The sequence below is a fragment of the Giraffa tippelskirchi genome, chromosome 7 (genome assembly GCF_054371585.1).
Source record: "Giraffa tippelskirchi isolate mGirTip1 chromosome 7, T2T-mGirTip1v1.2.pri, whole genome shotgun sequence".
Lineage (NCBI taxonomy): Eukaryota > Metazoa > Chordata > Mammalia > Artiodactyla > Giraffidae > Giraffa > Giraffa tippelskirchi.
In genome coordinates this window covers 111753589-111774113 of record NC_137281.1, presented here as the reverse complement: position 1 = coordinate 111774113, position 20525 = coordinate 111753589, and the positions used below count along the sequence as shown (strand labels likewise).

Below are 20525 nucleotides of genomic sequence, written 5' to 3'. Positions count from 1 at the left end.
TTTGGGGTTAAGCAGAGTGAGTGAATCAGTGATCTAATTAACACTCTCATAAAATATGAAGACAAAATATTGATTAACCAAAATACAGAAAAGGTTTTCAAGTGAGTGACCTATTTTTGGATCAACCAAGAAAAGCACACTTATAACACTTAATTACATACCAGAAATTATGCTGAGCACTACAAGAATATAAAGTTTCATCAGACTCTGACTTTAAACCAGTTATTGTCTACTGGGAAGATAGTGAAGTGAAAGTCGCTCAGTCGTGTCCGACTCTCTGCAACCCCGTGGGCTATACAGTCTATGGAATTCTCCAGGCCAGAATACTGGAGTGGGTAGCCTTTCCCTTCTCCAAGGGATTGTCCCAACCCAGGGATCCAACCCAGGTCTCCCGCATTGCAGGTGGATTCTTTGCCAGCTGAGCCACAAGAGAAGCCCAATGGGAAGATAGGACAGGCTTTAAAAAAACAACAATTAAGTAGAAAGCAACAAACCGTAAAAGTGGTTAAAAAAAAGCAATGCATTGAGATATCAAAGGAAGGAAATCACATGAAGGAAGGGCAGCTTGAGATGGCTGGCACAGAGTGAAATATAAGAGATGAATTGAGAAGTATAGGAGTAAGCATTCCAATGGAATGGAACAATATCAATGATTATCAAGTAATCCTTTGTCTGAAGTATGTTAACTGTACATGAACCCAGCCAACACAAATTAAGATACTGCCTAACTATTCCCCTAACATAAAACAAAGTAAATAAACTATTTTATCAAGATAATAAGTGAGATTTTTAAAATGTCATAAATTTAAGAAAATTTCAAAAAATATTTTAAAACCAATTATATAGTACTTTTAAAAGAAGCTTGTTAGAAAACACATCTATATTTTTTCATTACACTCCAACATATTTTAAAAATAAAATGATTACATTGACATTCATGTGCAACTAATAAGGGAATAAGAGAGAAACCGAAACATATGATAATCACTCCTCACACTCTGCTATTTAACTCTGCAGTAGAAATGTTTTAATAGAAAGAAATACTAACACAATCAGAAAACTGAAAATTAAAAGTACAGAATTTTCAGATGAATTGAACTGTGTATATTTACAAAGGAATTAAAAAGGAGAACAAAGACTCTTGTTTAACTTACCAACATAAAATGAGGAGTTGGAATGCAATAAACTTTCAGTCCATAAGCGACAGAGTTCACTTTCAGTCAGAGCTTCAACTCCATAACAAGCTTGATACTCCACTTTTGGTAGTACATAAACTGGAAATTGCTGCAATTCAAGGTTATACTCTTATAAAGCTTTATTAATTTACTATGAACAGTAAATACATTTGCCTGTATAACCTTGTCACTTTCAAAATGCTTTCAGGTAATCTTATTTCATCCTTTCAAATACAGTTGGATGCAGGCAGAAAGATAGAACCCTTAGTAGACATGGGCAGTGGTGGATAAAAAAGAGATCGTGAACCAAGAGCCACCCTCACCCCCAGCCAAAATCAACATACCTCTCCACACATAAACATATTTTATTTCTGTCACTGAACATGACTGACAGAATCCTTGGAATACAGCCTGGGTTACATAATTGCCCAAAGGTTCAAAACTGGAAGCTGGGAAGCCATGACTATAATACATACTAATAATTCTCAAGAGGGTAAAAAATAGTATGATTTTTTTGCCCCTTTAAACCATTAGTTTAAACATTGTCTCAGGTTTAAATACTCTGAGCAGCTTGTTTTCATTCTACGAATATATGAGCACTAATACTTACATTAATACGCATGGATGTTACTCTCTTCATTAACACAAAAGACTTTATTCCAGATACTGTGTACTTGGCAAATTAGCCATTTAGCGTTTAATTGGTCAGGACTGTACAGATTAAGCAAAATGACTATACCTATGATGAGTCTAAATGAGGAGATGTAAGGAAATACATGCCTGTAAAATAATATAATGCTAGTCATGTTCACTGTGCTCATATTAACTCATTTCTGTCAAAGAAAATTCTAATCTTAATAGCAGTCTCTTCATTTCTAGCTGCAGAGGGAAAAGCACATGATTTAAGGAACTTAAAGTTATATAGCCAGTTAGTACTTGTGAAATTGGGCTTCCCTGGGGCTTCCCAGGTGGCTCAGTGGTAAAAATCCGCCTGCCTATGCAGGAGATGCAGGCAATGCAGGTTTGATTTCTGGGTCAGGAAGATCCCTGGAGGAGGAAATGGCAACCCACTTCAACATTCTTGCCTGGGAAATCCTACGGACAGAAGAGCCTGGTGGGCTACATTCCATGGGGTCGCAAAGAATCGGACACAACTTAGCGACTGAACAACTTCTGAAATTATACTAAGCTGTCTTTCACTTTTATACTTGAAACTACTTCATAAATGCTTCAGACTGACTGATTTTCATAAATTGGCGAATTTAGTGGGCCTAACATAATGGTGGTGTAAAGAATAATTTAAATCCAGTAAAATTTCTGTGAACAATAACTTTGGTTCATTATTACCTTTGAATATTGTAAAACTCAACAGCAGTGCTTCTTAAATTTCAATGTGCATGTGAATAACTATTTTAACATAAATGCGGAATCTGAGGTGAAAACCAAGTCTATACATGTTTAACAAGCTGTTGTTTCTGGGGCCAAAGTTTGAGTAGTAAGCTCCCTACAGTGTCTCCTTAATTAAAAAAAAAAATTACGATAAGGACATTATTATTGCTGTGTGCTAAGTCGCTTCAGTTGTGGCTGACTCTTTGCGGCGCTATAGCCTGCAGGCTCCTGTGTCCATGGGATTCTTCAGGCAAGAATACTGGAGTGGGCTGTCTTGCTAAAAATCACTTAATTGTATAATAATTCTTCAGCAATTGGTAATCTGCATTTATGGTTGCTTATAGTTGCAAACAAAAACCAGAGATAAAGAAATGAAGGCTCAAGGGTTCAGATACGTGCTCAAGGACACATAACCAGTTTACAGCAGAGTTGGAAAAAGAATAATTGAGAAGATCCTCTTTTGGAACGTGAATAGGTAATAGAATTAGTTCAAGATTTCTTTTCAAATTAAAAAACATTACTCTTTCTGAAGAAAGTACTCTGGGGGATTTTCTTTGATAATACTGTCATATCTATAAAGCTAAGTCTCGAATCTGGTATTAATTTATGTATTCTACTGCCATCTCCAGGAAGCCAAGGGAAGGAAAAGTCTGAATATTTTATCTCAGTACTCCAAAATTAAAGTGAAATTTTAAGTACAAAGTTTTCAAATTATATAAGTTAAACTTACTGTTTTCTTTATCCCTTAATTATTCACTTCTAAGTGAAAGCTTCTCTTGGTTTTCTGTCTTCCAATTTATCACAAAAACCTTCCAAACTTTTACATACATTCCTAAATATTTCATGGCTAGTATCCTGTCACTAGGGTAGTGACATAGCTAGTATCCCAATAGGTACATTTCTGTTGTTTCCTAAGATTCAAGCACCTTCGGGATACTTTTCTCTGGACCGACAATGCCAATATAAACTTCAAGATAATTGGATCTAAATTTTTTAATCACTTCAGAATATAACTCTTAGGAAATTTGGTTAACTGAGACAGACAATAATATAATATTAAATCATTCAGAGGTATTTGGTCTGGATTTCATAACTACATGTAGAACTCAGTAAGTTCTAGCTTCATCTTGTGTTCCAAATTAGCCTCTTTTTCATCATCTGAGAGTGGCTGCTGTTCTAGGTTCCCCTCTGTTGTACAAGATTAAGCCGAATCTTGATGAGAAAAAATAAATGATACCGGAAACTAAAATCTCAACTACAGTAACAGAGAATTGAAGAACCAAAGGAAAAACCAAAAGAAGAAATGAGGTTCTTGGATAGAAGAAGTTGAAGAGACTTCTGAGTGTTTTAAAACTTGATCTAAACCAGTTGGTTTTTAAGAAGGAAATGTTAATGAGGATGCATTCTTACCTAATTGGAGTTTAAAACACTACCACTTCAACATTTCAACTAGTGCCTCAATTTTCCTTCCCTAACACCCTCCTCTCTCTCCTCACACCTCAACTTTTTCTCACTTATTCAATATTTATTTATTGAGTTTCTATGGAACAAAACATTTGAGAAAAACAGATAAATAGGAGATGATTCCTAAGGGAACACATTCTCCTAAGTAATTTAAAATACATATACTAAACTATTACATATAATGATAGATAAAATAAGTATTTGCTGAAAATTTTAAAATTATACTCTGGGTTTGACATAATCAGAAACAGAAGGTTCCCATTTAGCTATTCTTTGGGGCTTTGTGGTTTTGATCTATTTTGATGAAGAGTGAATACTCTCCTATCAGGTTTTACAAATTTCACTTTGGTCAAGTGAATGATAATGTCCTTAACAGGTAATCTCATTGAACAATTAAATCAGAGTCCAAAATATTCCTAGGCCATCCTTACTTAAGAGAGCCTGCCCATCAATAATTTCTAAGTGTTCTAAGCTGGTAAATCAATACAGAGTGGTATGGGCTCACAGAAATGATGTCAGCCTCCAAATAAATCAGATAGCAGGTAAGAATGAATGAAATAAAATCTTGAAAATACAATCCAAAGCACTGACACTATATGTATTCAAGATGTGCATGCTATGGCCATTAACTTCATCACAGTTAAGTACAGATGAGACAGGAAAAAATTAGCAAATAAAATCTTTTAATACAGAGAATACTTGTATTTATCAAAAAGGAGACTAAAATCAGATCTATAGCATTTTGTCATTCCATAATGTTCTCTTTTAAAAAACTCTCCACCATACATTTAATTCAAAACCAGCTGGTTTCTAAAATTTCACGTCTGACCCAGTGATGAATACCAATTATGAGAACTTTTCTTCTCTTTTTCTTCTTTTTTAAATTCAGCTACACCTTAATATGATAAAAGTAGTAGTCAGGGACTTGATCCACAAGAGTCAATGCTGGAACATCACTGTTCCTTAGCCCAAAGCACAGTGATATTCTACAGTGAACACTCAGGATTCTTAATGGGTGGCAGGTTAAATAGCAAGAAACAGAGAACATCAAAAAAGGAAGGAGCTGGGACTTCCAATGTAGAGGGTGTGGGTTCAATCCCTGGTTGGGGAACTAACATCCCACGTGCCTCATAGGATGGCCAAAGACATTAAAAAAAAGAAAGAAAAAGAAAAAGAAAGGAGGGGAGGGAGGGGAAAAAAGGAAGGAAGAAAGGAAAGCAGAAGGAGGAAAGGAGGGGGGAAGGTAAGAAGGAAGGAAGGAAGAAAAAAGCAAAGGAAAAGAACGGAAGAAAAAGTGAACTATGATAAAATGGACACAACAGAAACAATCTTATTAAGAAACAAAGGAGAGACTTCATTATTTCTTACATAATCATTTATACGATAAAAGCTCCTCTTTATTTACCTAAATTTATTGGTTACATACACAAAAATCGAACTAACCTGAAAGAGAACTTAAAATATCAAATATAACAAACTGCCCAAAGAACCAATTACTCAGACTGTAGCAAAAACTTTAACTAAGGAAAATATTTACACCAAATCCCCAAAGAAACAATAGGGGAAAAAGAAAAGAAGATATTTAGTCTTCTATCAAGCCTGGGAAGACATCCTCAAATGTGCATGAAGGCCCACCTTTCAAAATGCAAACTTCTAAAATAACTCAAAAAGATTCTCAAAGAAAGAAAGAAGGGCCAATGAAGGAAAAGACAAATTCAGAAAAAGCTGGAACATATGTGCCAGTCTAGGTCAAGTCTATAATGGTGCCGTTTTCCACAAAGTTTATATATAGTCCACACAAGAATGTTATCAGCACTCATGACTATTACATTCAACTAAACACTTTATTAAAAGTGTTTTCAGTATTTTACTAGAAAATCTCGACCTGAAAAAACTACTATAAGAATGATCAATAACTTAAAATCAAACTTCATCACAATAGCATGTTTAATATTTGCTGTCCACCTACTTATGCTATATCCTAACTCCCCAAGTAACAACTTACTCTTCTGATTTTCTTCCGTTTTTTAGAACGTGGTCTGGTCTCTATCCTCTGGACGCTGCATCGCACAAGTAACAACAGGTCTTGCAGGCTAAACAGCTTATAAACAAAATTTCCTTCCTGAGGAGCTACATATTCTGATGTATCTTCAACATAGTCCTGAAGTTCATACGGCAATCCTTTAAAAATAATTATATTCATCATTTTTATTTTAAACTACATTAGCCCTTTATCCATCATAATCCAGGATAAAACAATTGAACTACCAGCTTTCTATTTCCTCTGACCATTACACTATTAGCATTTCTGTTTACTTTAATTGCAACTCCAGCAAGAGCTCAAATCAAAGCTTTAAAGTTCTCCTTTTACCTTACTACCCTCACTGACAAATACATCAGTGAGACAACGTACGAAGTAAAAAGAAGAAAAGTTTTAAAAAGTAGTGTTATTTATAATAGAGGTGAGGTGCAGACCTCATCTGCATAACAGACCTGAGGTGCAGCCTTATATCTATTTTACAAAATGAAAAAGTACAAAACTGCAGTCTAACACCAAGAATAAGTAAATTTAGATTAATACATATTTATCATGATTTCTGACGCACTTCCCCTTCATCATCTCGGCAAACCACATTATCTATAGCTTATTGGCCATTGTAAATGTTGAATAAACATACATTACAAAAATCCATACGACTGTGGGTACATTTTTGGAGGGAAGGTTTTTACACAAAAATGAACCATCAGTGACTATGTAAAGATCATAAACGTTATTACAGAGAAAGGAGGGGAATGAGGGGGAAAAAACCTAAGGACAAGAACAGGCAAAAGAGTTAATATAAAATTCTTTGTAAATATTTACTTACGTCCTTTTGGCTTCTGAAAGGCAGAAGGCCAGATAGACTTCGGCCAGCTAGAGGCATCTGACGGAGCAGAGGGTTGCTCAGAAATAGGAGGTTGTTTAGAATTTTCTGAATTCATTAAGGGCAATTCAGGTACTTTTCTGGAAATTGGTTTTAAGAGTTCATCCTGCATTTTTAAAATTTCTCCAACTGGATCAAATTTTTTATATACTCGTTTGATAGGTTTTTTTAAAACACATGACTCTTCAGGACTACAAGTACTATTGGTCTGGTTTCCTGTAGAAGTCTGTCCTGAGGAAGAATTTAGGCTACCTGGTTTAGAACTTAAATTAGAACCCACTTCAGCTGTCTTTCCGTTACTATTATTTTGACACTCCATATCAATGATTAAACAGTCTTCATCTGATTCACTACTGTCAAGAACTACATCTTCCGTGTTAGCTGCTTCTAATGTAACGGTCTTTTCCTTTGAATTATTGTCCATGTTCTCTAGAACATTTACTCTTTCATCAACATTCTCCATTTCAGTGGCCATATCATTTTTATTAGAAGTTTCAATTTCCATAGAACTTTCTAACTGTAAGGGATCAGATATTTTCAAGTCACTATCTTGCACCAACGACTTGTCAGAATTTGATACCTTTTCACCACATGCTATAAATCTCTGATCATCTTTATTTTTGCACTCTTCAGGGCCACTGTCTATCATACCAGTCACCAGCTGTTTCTCCTTCTGCAACTGTTCCATCAGAATCTGAGATAAACTTCTAGAATGAGCAGAAATGTCTGGTGCAGTTGGTGCCTCAGATGTGTCTGCTAAGCTGGGGGCTGTGAGTGTATCTGTCATGGTGGGTACTGTGGAGGTACTTGCTGGACTTGGTGACTTTGATGGTTTGGTGGTGGTTGCTCCAAAAGTTTCAAGTTCTGTGACATCATCATCAAACTCCAGATCCAAATTTCCTCGGGTCTCAATTTTTCGGCACTCGTTAACTTCATAAGATATCTTAAGAAAATACATTGGCAAACTATTAGCAACAATTCTAGGCCACCCCTCACCTATCAGTGACCCATCACAAACAGTTCATACTCTTTAAAAGGAGAATGAAAAGTCGAATGGCTTTGAAAGGTTCTTGCTTTGACAGAGTATTAGAAACTATTTACCCTTATCTTCCCAATGAAATGTTGATGAAACACAGAAAAATTTTCCAAGTTGCTATACCATAGGAAATGGGAAATACTTGTAAACTACTACATCTCAAGAGGTATTCCCACTAATCAAAAACAAGTAGGACCTCAAAGAAGAAATGTGAGGCCAAACAGGAAGGCAGTGGATTTCCATTCACACCCACTTTATATGCTCTTGCAGGGACTTAGGTGACCAGGAGGAAAGCCTCTTGAGACTCTAAGGAAACTGCAACTGTGGAAGAGTCACCAGCTTCTAACATCAGTACCTTTCTTCACACATCCACTCAGGGAAAACTGCTCTCAGCAGCATGAGGAAAAATCGATAGGAAATGGTTTTACTGTAGCTTAGGACATGAAGCCATTGAAGGTTATAGATTTTTACATACTGTTTAAGTCATGGAAGAACTCTAGACAGTTTTAATTTATTCAGGAATAAACTGTCTTGTCAAGTAGCAAAATCTCTCCTTAGTCTGGTAGAGTATTTTAGATAAACACCATGAAATTGTCTTACAGTTTAGGATTTGAGAGAAAAATATTCTGACAGCCTCAGGCAGTGAGTAAGAAAGATCCATCTGTGTTAAATTACCTCTCTGAAACTCAATTTCCTCATCAGTAAAATAATGACAATAGTGTCATCATCTTAGGTTTCTTCTAAGCATTAAAATTGTAATTACATATAGAAAATTTCTCGGTATAGACAATCATAGTAGTTTCTTACTAAACAATACCACATTTAGTCAAAAAATAAAACAAAGCTATACACTGTTTACGTGAGGCATTCTTACACAAAAAGATTCAAGGAGAAACAATGGGACATGACATCAAGAAATAAAGAAAGAAGAACTAACAGTAGTAAGTGTTAAAGAAAAGTCAGTGCAAAAAGCATTGGATAGAAAAAGGAATCCTATGTTGAAAAAAAGATGAAGTCCAGGAAATTCCTGGACAGTCCAGTGGTTAGGACTCTGTACTACCACTGCCCAAGGGCATGGGTTCAATCCCTGGTCAGGGAACTAATATTCCAGAAGCCACATGGCTCGACTGAATTAAAAAAAAAAAACCCTAAAAGAAAAAAGATGAAATCCATGATGAATAGATAATGATTTGTGACATGCCAAATAACAACATTAAAACTGTCAAAACTGAAAAATAAAAGGAAAATTTGAAAGAAATTGTACTTGGTCAATGATACACTGTTTCTAAGTAAGTAAAGAAAGAGATGTAGAAAGTACGAATATTTAATAACTGAAACAAAGATACATGAATGACTGAAAACATACACATAGACTACAAAGATATACCTTTTCCCGCCCAAGGATCGAAGGGGTATTTCCAAAGACGGACTACAAATTAATACACAAAGAAAATATCAATAGAGTACAAAGCAGAATCTACTAAGGTCTGACTGTCTGTTTAGAAGGAAATAAATTAAGAAATTTATTAAATAAATTAAGAAACTAAGAAGAGTCAACAAACATTAATAAATGCAAGCAATTGGAAATTTAAAACTGCCCAAACTGTTGGATAAAAGAAGAAATTAGAGTGATAATTAGATAATTACTGATTATTTAAAAAGCAACAAAAATGAGAACAGTGAATATTAAAAATTGGAAGTATCATTCATAGCCTTTTCAAGAAATAGGTAAAGAATAATATATTCAAAATAATAAAATTTCATAAATATAAAACCAAAATTAATGAACTGAAAAACAATGCTCTCACCCCTGACAGAACAAATTTGGGTAAAATTAAAAATGGTATTTACCTGTAAATATGTGCTTATAAAAGAATTCTTCTGTTAAACATATTAATTATATCAATAAAATTAACACTTCCTTAATGTCATGAAATACCTAATCAGTGTTAAAATTTCCTAGTCTGATACATTTCTTTTTACAACTGTTTATTGGAATGAGGATCCCACCAAGATCCAGACTCTATATTTGGTTGATGGCTCTCAATTTTCTTTGTCAAAAACCTGTCCTTTACTCTCTGCCAATTCCCATATCCACCAGATATTTGTAGAAGAAACTAGATCAGTTATCCTGTGGAATTTTCCACACTCTGGATTTTGCATCCCCATGATATCATTTAACACATGCTTCCCCTACATTTCCTATTAAATATCTACTAGCTTGATTAGATTCAGGCACATTTAAAAAAAATCTTCATATGCTGTATGTGGTAATGTATACCTCCCACTTCAAACAGGAGGCTAATGATGTTTGGTTATCTTTCTTCTTGTGATACTACAATTGTTCTGTTGCTTCATCAAGTGTCAACAACCTATCCTATCAAAATTCCTTACTGATCTTTTAACGATTTTAGCAGTCATTGAGGATGATCACTGCCTAGATTTACTATTTCATTAGGAGCTGCAAGGTCTTCTCTGTGGCTCAGAAAGTAAAGAATATGCCTGTAATACAAGAGACCTGGGTTCAATCCCTGGGTCAGGAAGATTCCCTGGAGAAGGGAATGGCTACCTACTCCCTTGAGAATTCAACGGACAGAGGAATGCTGGTGGGCTTACAGCCCATGGGGTTGCAAAGAGTCAAACTTGACCGAGTGACTAACACTTTCACATTCACTTAGAAACTGCAAAATGTTGACAGTAATATTTTAGCATTACCCTGAAATACAGTTTGTACTGGAAAAGACAGATATTTGAAATTTTAAAAGTTTTCAGAATGACTTGATACACTAGCATCCTCTGAAGATGACTGACACTCTTTTAAAAAGATATTATTTTAAATTCATCAATTTTAACATATTTCATATGTTTCTATCTACTGCAGAGTTGTTTTTCATGAAAGTCAAGCTAACACATCTCTGGCCAACGGGAAAACCTTCAAGCATCTTTTTTACACAATTCCAGTATTATTATAAGGTTTTTACTTCTTTGATTGGCATTTGTACCTCCTATGCTACAATTCTTGTTATCTAATGCAAACATAAGTACTTATGTGTTTTATCATACTATCTAATATGTTCAAAATAAGAACAGCAATATCATTACCAACAATATGATTATTAAATGAAATTTAAGATTTTTTGGCAATTCTTTCTGAACATGATATAAATGGTTAGTCACTAAATTATCTGAGTGACCATTTTCACTTAATATATATTGGATATCACATTATAGCTGCATACCTAGAGCTTTCTGATTCTCTTTATAGGCATACCTTGGAGATATTGTATATTTCAGTTCTAAACCACAACAATAAAGCAAATATCACAAAAAAAGTGACTCACACAAATATTTTTGGTTTCCAAGCGCATATAAAGATATTTACATTACAGTGTATTCAGTGTGCAATGACATTATGTCTTTAAAAGTATACACATCTTAAGAAATACTTCACTGCTAAAAAAGTGCTAACAATCATCTGAGCCTTCAGCAAGTTGTAATAGTAACATCAAAAATCACTGATCACAGATCACCATAACAAATATAATTATTTTGAAATACTCAAGAATTACCAAAACGTGTCACAGTGACATGAAGTGAGAAAATGCTGTTGGAAAATGGCGATGAACGACCTGCTTGACGCAGGGTTACCACAAACCTTCCATTTGTAAAAACCCAAAACAGCATCTTTGAAGTGCAGTAAAGCAACATGTGCCTGTAGCAGCTGCATAGTAAGCTACTGAAGATGTACAGTTTATTTAATAAATACCCTATTAAGAGACATGAGGACTGTTTCCAATGAATACCTTAGACCTGCAAGGAATATCCTGCACAAATATTTCATTCTTTTTCTAGTGTACCTCTGTCTGAGCTACATTTTTAGAAGTGAGAATTCTAGGGCAAAGGATGAACACATTAGCTTTCCTCTGTTCTATGGGTACATCTTTCTTCATTTGACTGTAGAAATGTTATAGCAATTATCTTTTTTTCCTCTAGTAACTTTGTAAGAGCTTCCATCAGTAATTCTCTTTTGTTTCTCATGTTTAATTGAGATGGGTTTATCTGCTCAGATTGTTACCTGTTAGAGAGCAATCCTGTGTGGGGCTGTCCCAGGACAGCATTCATAGACTCACGGCTCTAAGCCCATGCTTCGTTATTACTACTAGATATGTATGTATGTATAGCATGCAGGTTGGTTTGCGTTCATGTGTGCATATAAAATCTTTAGTACATTCTAATATCTGCTTCCTCTATTCCCCTCTACCACAACTGTCTGAAAACTTATTTTTCCTTTACCTTTAATGTCCTTGTTCTGCTCAATACAGACTTTACCACTAATGACTTTTCCTGAGTGAAGGCTTCTGTCTTGGAAGGAACTTTGGTTGGTTAGTTTCTCGAGTTCTTAGGGCCCAGGTCATCTCAGAACTATGTTGAAGTCCCGAGTGTCCCTGCACTCACCTACAAAGTGAGGATTAGAGTCCATCCACATTATCTTCACTTTTTTTATTCTCACATCTTTCACTACCCTCTTTCCATCTGGGATTATTTTCCTTGTGCTTAAAGAATATCCAGGCTTCCCTGGTGGCTCAGTGGTAAAGAATCTGCCTGCCAATGAAGCAGACGTGGGTTCGATTCCGGGGTTAGGAAGATCCCCCAGAGAAGGAAATGGCAACCCACTCTAATATTCCTGCTTGGTAAATCACATGGACAGAGGAGCCTTGCAGGCTATAGTCCAGAGGGTTGCAAAGAGTTGGACATGACTTAGCAACTAATCGCCACAACAGAGAACATCCATTAGAGGAGGTCTGTGAGTAGCAAACTCAGTTTTTATAAATATCTGAAATATCTTTAATTTTTTACTATTTAAGGATATTTCACTGGCTATTTTCTCTCACCACAATATATTGTCCCAACAAGTTTTCTGGTTTCCATTGTTGTTATTTAGAAGTTACTTGCCAGTCTAACTCTCAGTCCTTTACAGGCAATGTGCCTTTTGGTTCTTTGGTGGCTTTTAAGAGTAGTTTTTGTCTCCAAGTATGGTTTTGTCCCATTATCTCTTTTATACCTTCCTTCTGGGTAAAAGTATACAAATATTGGACATTCTCACTATATTCTCTATACCTTATGCCCTATTCTCCATTATTTTCATTTCGTTGTTTGTGTTTCATTACAAATAGTTATTTCAGACCCAACTTCAGTTTATTAATTCTCTTATCAGTTTTATCTAATGTGCTAATAACCACCTTTACAGAATTCTTAACTGTACTTGATATATTTTTCATTAAAAAATGTTTAACTTAGTTCTTTTTCAAATCATTGTTTGTGATGGTTCTTGCTCAGAGTATCCAGTCTCCTTCAGTGTCTAGTTATTTGTAGAAATAATATGAAGCTCAAAATGTCATTCTGTTCCTCTAAGAATTATTTTCACTTGCCTTTGCTAGGTATCTAGAGATATCAGCAATCCAAAAGCATCTGAATCCAAGTTCAAGGCCTGAAAACCCAGGATATAATCTATGAGAAAGCTGATTTATTTCTGGTTCATCCTTACTCCTGGCGTACAGCCCTGCAGGGTCCAAGCTCATGGTGGAAAAGTGAATTCTGACTAGCCCTGTGATGCTGCCAAAAAGCACATTTTCTGTTGCCTCTTCAGAACTGGCAAATATCATTAGGGCAAAAATTACCCTACGTGACAGGCTTATCAACCTGGATTCCAGTTTTCTTTAGTATCTCAGTCCTGTAAGTTCCCCTTGTCTTGTTAGGTCTTTGATGATTCTAAGAAACAAATTTATATAATATGTACAGTGCTTTTCAGTTGACATCAGTAATGGGTGGTCCAAATTATCTGGCCTGCCGTTACTGAAAGAAGTTATTCGGTCACTTTTTATCCCTCTTAACCTACTTCATTTTTTTCACAGTACTTGTTACTTGCTGACATTCTTCTCACACCAATGTAAGTTTTAGGTAGATTTAAAAATGTAAAACAAAACAGAAAACAACCTATAAAAACTTAAGTTGGAAATGCTTTATGACATATACATCATAAAAGCATTGAAAGGCAAATAGTAAACCAAAAATACACAGGCCAACGTGAAAAACAAAAGGTCAATATTCTTAAAATACTATGAGTTCTTATGTATAAATAAGAACAACATTTTCCTATTTTATTTTTTAATCTGGTTTGTTCTCTCATTTTATTCAAGTCCTTTTTCATATTTCCTGTCCTTGGAGAAGTGTTCCTGATCATGAATCCTATTCTCATCTCTTTTCCCTAACCTGCTCCATTTTTCTGCATAGCATTTATTAATATTTGTTTTTGATACAGTTTTAATTATGTATCCTGACACTGATGTAAATTCTGAGAAAAAAGAGACTTCATTTTTACTTACTGTTGTATCCTTAGTGCATGCAATAGTATCTACTCAATAAATATTTGTGGGATAGATGAATAATAGTTTTGTAAAATAGAAAGTCTTACTCTAATAATCATGGGAAAATATTTTACAATACACAAAATAATAAAGGTTAGTATTTATGAAATGCCAAGCACTGTTCTCAATGCTTTAGATGCATTAACTCATTTAATCTCAAATAATTCTATGAGTTAGGTTATCATTATGCATGCCTACATGCTCAATTGTGTCTGATTCTTTGTGACACCATAGACTGTACCCTGCCAGGCTCCTCTGTTCATGGGATTATCCTGGCAAGAATACTGGAGTGGGATGCCATTTTCCTCCTCTAAGAGGATCTTTCCCGCTCAGGGATCAAATCTGTGTCTCCTGCAGTAGCAGGCAGATTCTTTATCACTGAGTCACCTGGGAAGCCTAGGTTACCATGATACCCATCTTCAGATGAGCAAACTAGACACAGATAGATTATATAGTTCGCCTAAGGTCACATAGATAATAGTATATACTAATAAGGATTAACAATTCAGCTAAATACTTTCTGCATCAAACTCATCTGATCCTTTTCATACCTAAAAACTATTGAATACTAATGAAACCAATTAAATAAAACCATTACCACACTGACGCCATTACTGAGTTCTTAGTATATAAATACTGCTAAAGACTCTGCTCAACATTTTACATATAAATATCAAATTTAATCCTGACAGTAATTTTATGAAGTAGGTATTATCATCCTTCTTCCATAATAGAAGAAAACTGAGGATGAAGGAGGTTAAATTAGCTGTTTAAAGTCTAGATCCACCGGGGGTTCAATTTTAAGTTTTAATCTAACGTTTATATTTTTAATTACCAGATTTAGAGACCTGCAGTAAAACATTACACTTTAAAAGGATAAACAAGTACATTCTCTTAAGGAAAAAAAAAAGAAAGTGTTACATACATCCATTTCAGATATATATTCTTCTGGTTTGTCCATAAATACTGCAGACACTGGAACAGATGTATTTTTGGACATCATGAATTTTAAGGGAACTTCATGGAAGATTTGATTTCTCTCTCTCATTGTCATTTTCTTTTGGGGAAGTGGTGAATTAATATAAATTACTTTAACTGGTTTTGAACCTTAAAACAAAAAAAGAATGGGAGTGATTAGTTTGTAGTAGTCATATAAAAACAAACAATATAGGATGTACAACAGAAGAATTACTAAACGAAGAGACACAGGATAGGAAAGTGGAAGCACATGTCCCATACATGTGCCTTGAACATGAAGAAATTTGAAGACTCTTACAGATCTAAGGGCAAGAGATTCTTACTGGCAAGAAAATATGTTCTTTTTCTAACAAGTTTTTAGAGGATTTTCTGTTTATTATTAATATTATACTTTTACTGTCATTATTACTCAGTTGTTCTTGAGTTATACTTTCAAAAAGTCATAAAATGGTTACCAGAGAATATATTAAACTCTAATTTGTCGTTTTATTTTTAGACATAGTCCTTCATTTACTGGAATTGTGCTATTACATATAAGAATATTAATTCTAGAAGACACAAAAATCTATTAAATATGAACAAAAACAGAAGGGAAATAATATTTTATACAGAATTCATGTGTAAATACTAATTTTACCATCAAGAGAGAGACTATCGTACTTTAAATCTGACTTACTTTAAATCTGAATTCCAATAATAGGTAAGTAAACAAGCCCTGGAAACTAATCCATTTGAGTCTAATAAAATATTACATTTCTTTCGTTTCAGTGAAAGACAGAAGAACCTTTCCCATTTCATATGTTTCTGGACACCCTAAACTATAATTTTTTTCTCTACTTCTCACAAACCTAGCATGCATACAGGTCCTGTAGATCTAATAACTCACTTATAAGAGTCAATTCTAGAGCAGCAGTGTATCTTAAAAAGTTCTCCTGAATATAATTGTCAAATTTACATCCTCCTTAAATCAAAACTGAAGCTTTTTGTATTTGACAAATGACCACCTGTATTTAGAGAGCTGAAAGAGAACTGTTTGAACTCCTCTTTTAAGAGCGTTACTTGACAAGGCAAATCACACACCTGCAACAGGTATTACTTGAATAAACACTGGAATTTCCCACTGTTCCTTGTAGCTTGGTCCATGATTATTTAATAAGGTAAATAATGATTGACTAGTTAAAGCTATCTGAGGGTGGTATCTTGCAACAAGCTTCTCTGCATTTGGGTCTTTACTAATGTCCTGAAAAACAACATAAAACTTGTTACTTGATTATACTTATTGGAAACTTCTTTAACTAAGTAATGAGAAGAAGGGAGAAATTAAGAAAGGGTACTTTAGAACAATCAGGTCACATGTACTTTATGAGGTAAAGAAGATTACCTCATCAAGTTTTAAGGAAGATCCAAAACCACCTTACTACTTACATAATGCATAGCTGCAGCTATTTGTTCTGGTGTTTCAAAGGCTGGTATGGTATCTTTTGACAGCTGCAACTTTGCAGGCATTGAGGGAAATACCGTTTTCACATATTTTACACTTCCCTAAATAAGAAAAAAATGAATGTTTTATACAGAAATCTTGATGTATTTTTTCCTGAAGTATCTTTTCATTAAACTTAAAATTCTTCATTCTACTAAATGCAAATTATCAAATTTAGAGCCTTCTTAAGACAAGACTTGCATGTTTTTTACTTAACAATCACCATATATGTCTTTTAAAAAAAGGATCCAAGATAAGGATGACATGGAATTTTCTCTGTCACTTTAAATTCTAACCTCTCCTTTTATTCAGTACAAGTCATAACCGGGTGTAAGAGAAGATATCTTCTCCACACACATACTTCCAATATGATTGTCAGTAAAATCCTTTAAAGGGGCTTTTTGCTTATATTCAGGAACATTAAAAAAGATGGAAACTAAGAAAATCAAGAAATAAAGTTGGTAGTAATAATTTTTAAAACATCAAATACTTGCAGACATACAATAAAAGGGGGCACATTTGTATTGCATATTTTAAAAATTACATCTTGCTACTGCTCAAAATTTAAGCATAAATATGGAAATATATTTAAATTATGTTTCCATGTGAAATACAGATGATATTTCAGACAAAAATAGGTTTATTTTTATTTTCATATGGCAAACCTTACCAATGCGAGAAGAGTTTTTTCTAACTTGAATCCCATCTCTATTCTGAATGGGAAGAATCCCATTAAGCTGGTGACTTCATGGAGAGTATAGAATTCTGGATAGTTTTTCACTTGTTCAATACAAGCTTTTAAAATTTGCTAAAAATTAAAAATTAAGAGAAATTCATTTTTATTGTATTTCTCTAACAATGAAACAAAAATAATTTAGTTACATGTGACTATAAAATTATTTATTTCAAGTATGAGCCTCATTCATTAACTGGACTTCTAATAACTCAGGCATACTGTATATTCTTTATTTGATTCAAACTCTTATTTTTCATAACAATTCTTTTTAGCTTAATTTCTTTAAAAAATGATGCTTAATAATACTAAAAGTAGCAATTGTATTAGAATTCTCCAGGCCAGAATACTGGAGTGGGTAGCTTTTCCCTTCTCCAGGGGATTTTCCCAATCCAGAGATCGAACCCAGGTCTCCCACATTGCAGGCAGATTCTTTACCAGCTGAGCCACAAGGGAAGCCCAAGAATACTGGAGTGGGTAGCCTATCCCTTCTTCAGTGGATCTTCCCAACCCAGGAATCAAACCAGGGTCTCCTGCATTGTAGGTGTATTCTTTAACAACTGAGCTATCAAGGAAGCCATAGAATTTAAAGTTAGAGAAGTCATATTTTCTATGCTATTTAAGAAACTGTCAAAGAAATAGAGATATGTGAAAATTTTAACACACTTTGTGGCAATAAAATCAGCTACGTGAATGATCAGAAATAAGTTTAATACCCTAAAAGGATTCCCAAGCACAATGAATTAATGAAGTAGTTATCTTACAGGTTATTCTAATATTCAATCTAAAAACTAAATGAGAAAGGTCATAACTAATTTGTATTTCCTTCTCTCCAAAATGTTCTCAAAATATTAATGACTTACAAGGAAATGTAATGAGGAAGGAAAATTCACTGTTTCACTAAAACAGAATATATGCCACTTGTGATGACACGTAAATAACTCAAAGAAGCACAGCAATTTTGGAGGGGGTAGGGGAGTTATAATGTAAAACCATACACACTACATTATCTTCTAAGATACAGGTGTCTCTCGGTATCTCTGGAATCTCCCATGGACACCAAAATCTGAGGATGCTCAAATGGCTTATATAAAATGGTATATAGTACCGTCAGCCATCCATATCAACTGATGCAGAACTGGCACATATGGAGGACCAAATGGATGTGTTTTTTCTTCTCCTCTCAATGAACTTTACCTTTTAGAATATAGTTTATATCACAAAAGCTTTTAGCAATAAGTATACTTTTGTATCTTATATCCCCTTTCCCATCAGACATTTATAAAATGTGTCATTACCTTTTCATACATAGTTTCATACCTTCTCCTCTTCTTTAATCCTCTTTCCCTGCTATCTTTCACAGTTTCCTCCTCAATTCTATGCTTTTTAATAATGACTTTGACATTTAATTCAGGATATTACTTGCAATTGGGCTTCACCAGTGGCTCAGACAGTAAAGAATCTGCCTACAATGGAGGAGACCTGGGTTTGACCCCTGGGTTGGGAAGATCTCCTGGAGAAGGGAATGGCTACTCACTCCAGTATTCCTACCTGGAGAATTCCAGGGACAGAGAAGCCTGCAGGCTACAGTCCATGGGGTCGCAAGAGTTGGACATGACTGAGCAATTAATACACACACACTACTTGCAATTAAGGCATATGTAGGTTAATATGGAGAAGTTCTGCTTGTTTTTAATAACCCTAGTCAAGGAACTCCCCTAGTGGTCCAGTGGCTGAGAGTCTGTGCTCCCAAAGCAGGGAGTCTGGGTTTGATCCCTGGTCAGGGAACTAGATCCTACATGCTGCAACTAAGACAGGCGCAGCCAAATAAATATTAACGACAACAACAAAAACCTAGTTAACTGCAAACTCAGGTCTGCATAATATCTTTGCTCCTCATTTATAATATTAGTCGACTTTCACCCCTAACATTTCTGTCCTAAAATAGTCATTACAAAAATTTGAACATGCAGAAGAAAGCAATATGTAAGAACTATGTGACATACAGACTATCCTGATTAGATATTTATCTGAACATCTTTCCTGGTAAATGCTGTTGAATGTCACAGTGCTCTTTAAGTTAAGTTTACTCAGTAATCACGGCAAGAGAAAAATTCAATGTAAATCTATGACAGTTTTATACCTATACTCAGATATATTATATAGTATTAAAGGTATTTCACAGCTGGTAGGTATTAAGTAACAAAAAGATCTTATTTACAATATTTAATTAAAAAATTTTAATTAGTAATTTACTTATGTTGGAAAAACAACTAAGAGTGAACAAATGAGGTTAAGAGATTCAGGCTGATCCCCATCACCAACCCACAAATATTATTTAACACTCAAAGTATCTTGAAAATTAAAAACACCAAAAACCATGCATGTACACATCATTACAAAGAAAGGTGAAAATGACTATGCTCCAGAAAGAGAAAATACATTTACACACATGTTTCAAGCTTAACATTTAACAGACACTACTTCTGGCAATATGCTAAAGTAGTATCTTGAACAGCACTCCTATCCAAATAACACTAGATCCTGGCTAGGTTACAACTAGCAATTTTCATGCATTGCTGGGCTTGGTAAAAGCGAGAAGAATCTTCAAGGACCATAACTAAATAAACAAACTCCAAATATCTAGAATGAGGAAAAACAGGAGCAGTGAGCAGTAAGAAACACATGAAGTGCCTTGAGAACAAATGCCTCAACTAGTTCTAAGATTAGGTAGGGAGCTGAATGTGAGAGTGCTACATTTAATGCTTGAGAAACAGAGATCTTAATAGATCATCTGTATACCCACATTCACAGCAGCATTATTCACAACAGCCAAACAGAAGCAAATCATGTGTCTATCAATGGATAAACGGACAAACAAAATGTCCATATACATACAATGGAATATTCAGCCTTAGAAA

General features: G+C 34.6%; 1 protein-coding gene across 11 annotated transcripts in view; it reads right to left on the bottom strand.

The window, feature by feature from the left end:
• Nucleotides 1–20525, bottom strand: part of ICE2 (interactor of little elongation complex ELL subunit 2) — a 68039-nt gene that overhangs the window by 24860 nt on the left and 22654 nt on the right. For 7 of the 11 annotated variants that reach the window (XM_081507573.1, XM_081507572.1, XM_081507571.1 and 4 more), the window contains 7 exons: nt 17542–17679; nt 16817–16933; nt 16472–16631; nt 15339–15520; nt 6896–7895; nt 6034–6209; nt 1155–1284 (listed from right to left, as the gene is read on the bottom strand). In XM_081507573.1, the coding sequence (XP_081363699.1) occupies nt 1155–1284; nt 6034–6209; nt 6896–7895; nt 15339–15520; nt 16472–16631; nt 16817–16933; nt 17542–17679 (1903 nt within the window). Of the gene's footprint in view, nt 1–1154; nt 1285–6033; nt 6210–6895; nt 7896–9375; nt 9418–15338; nt 15521–16471; nt 16632–16816; nt 16934–17541; nt 17680–20525 lie in introns of all 11 variants that reach the window. The other 4 variants (XM_081507570.1, XM_081507569.1, XM_081507574.1 and 1 more) reach the window with 1 other exon arrangement.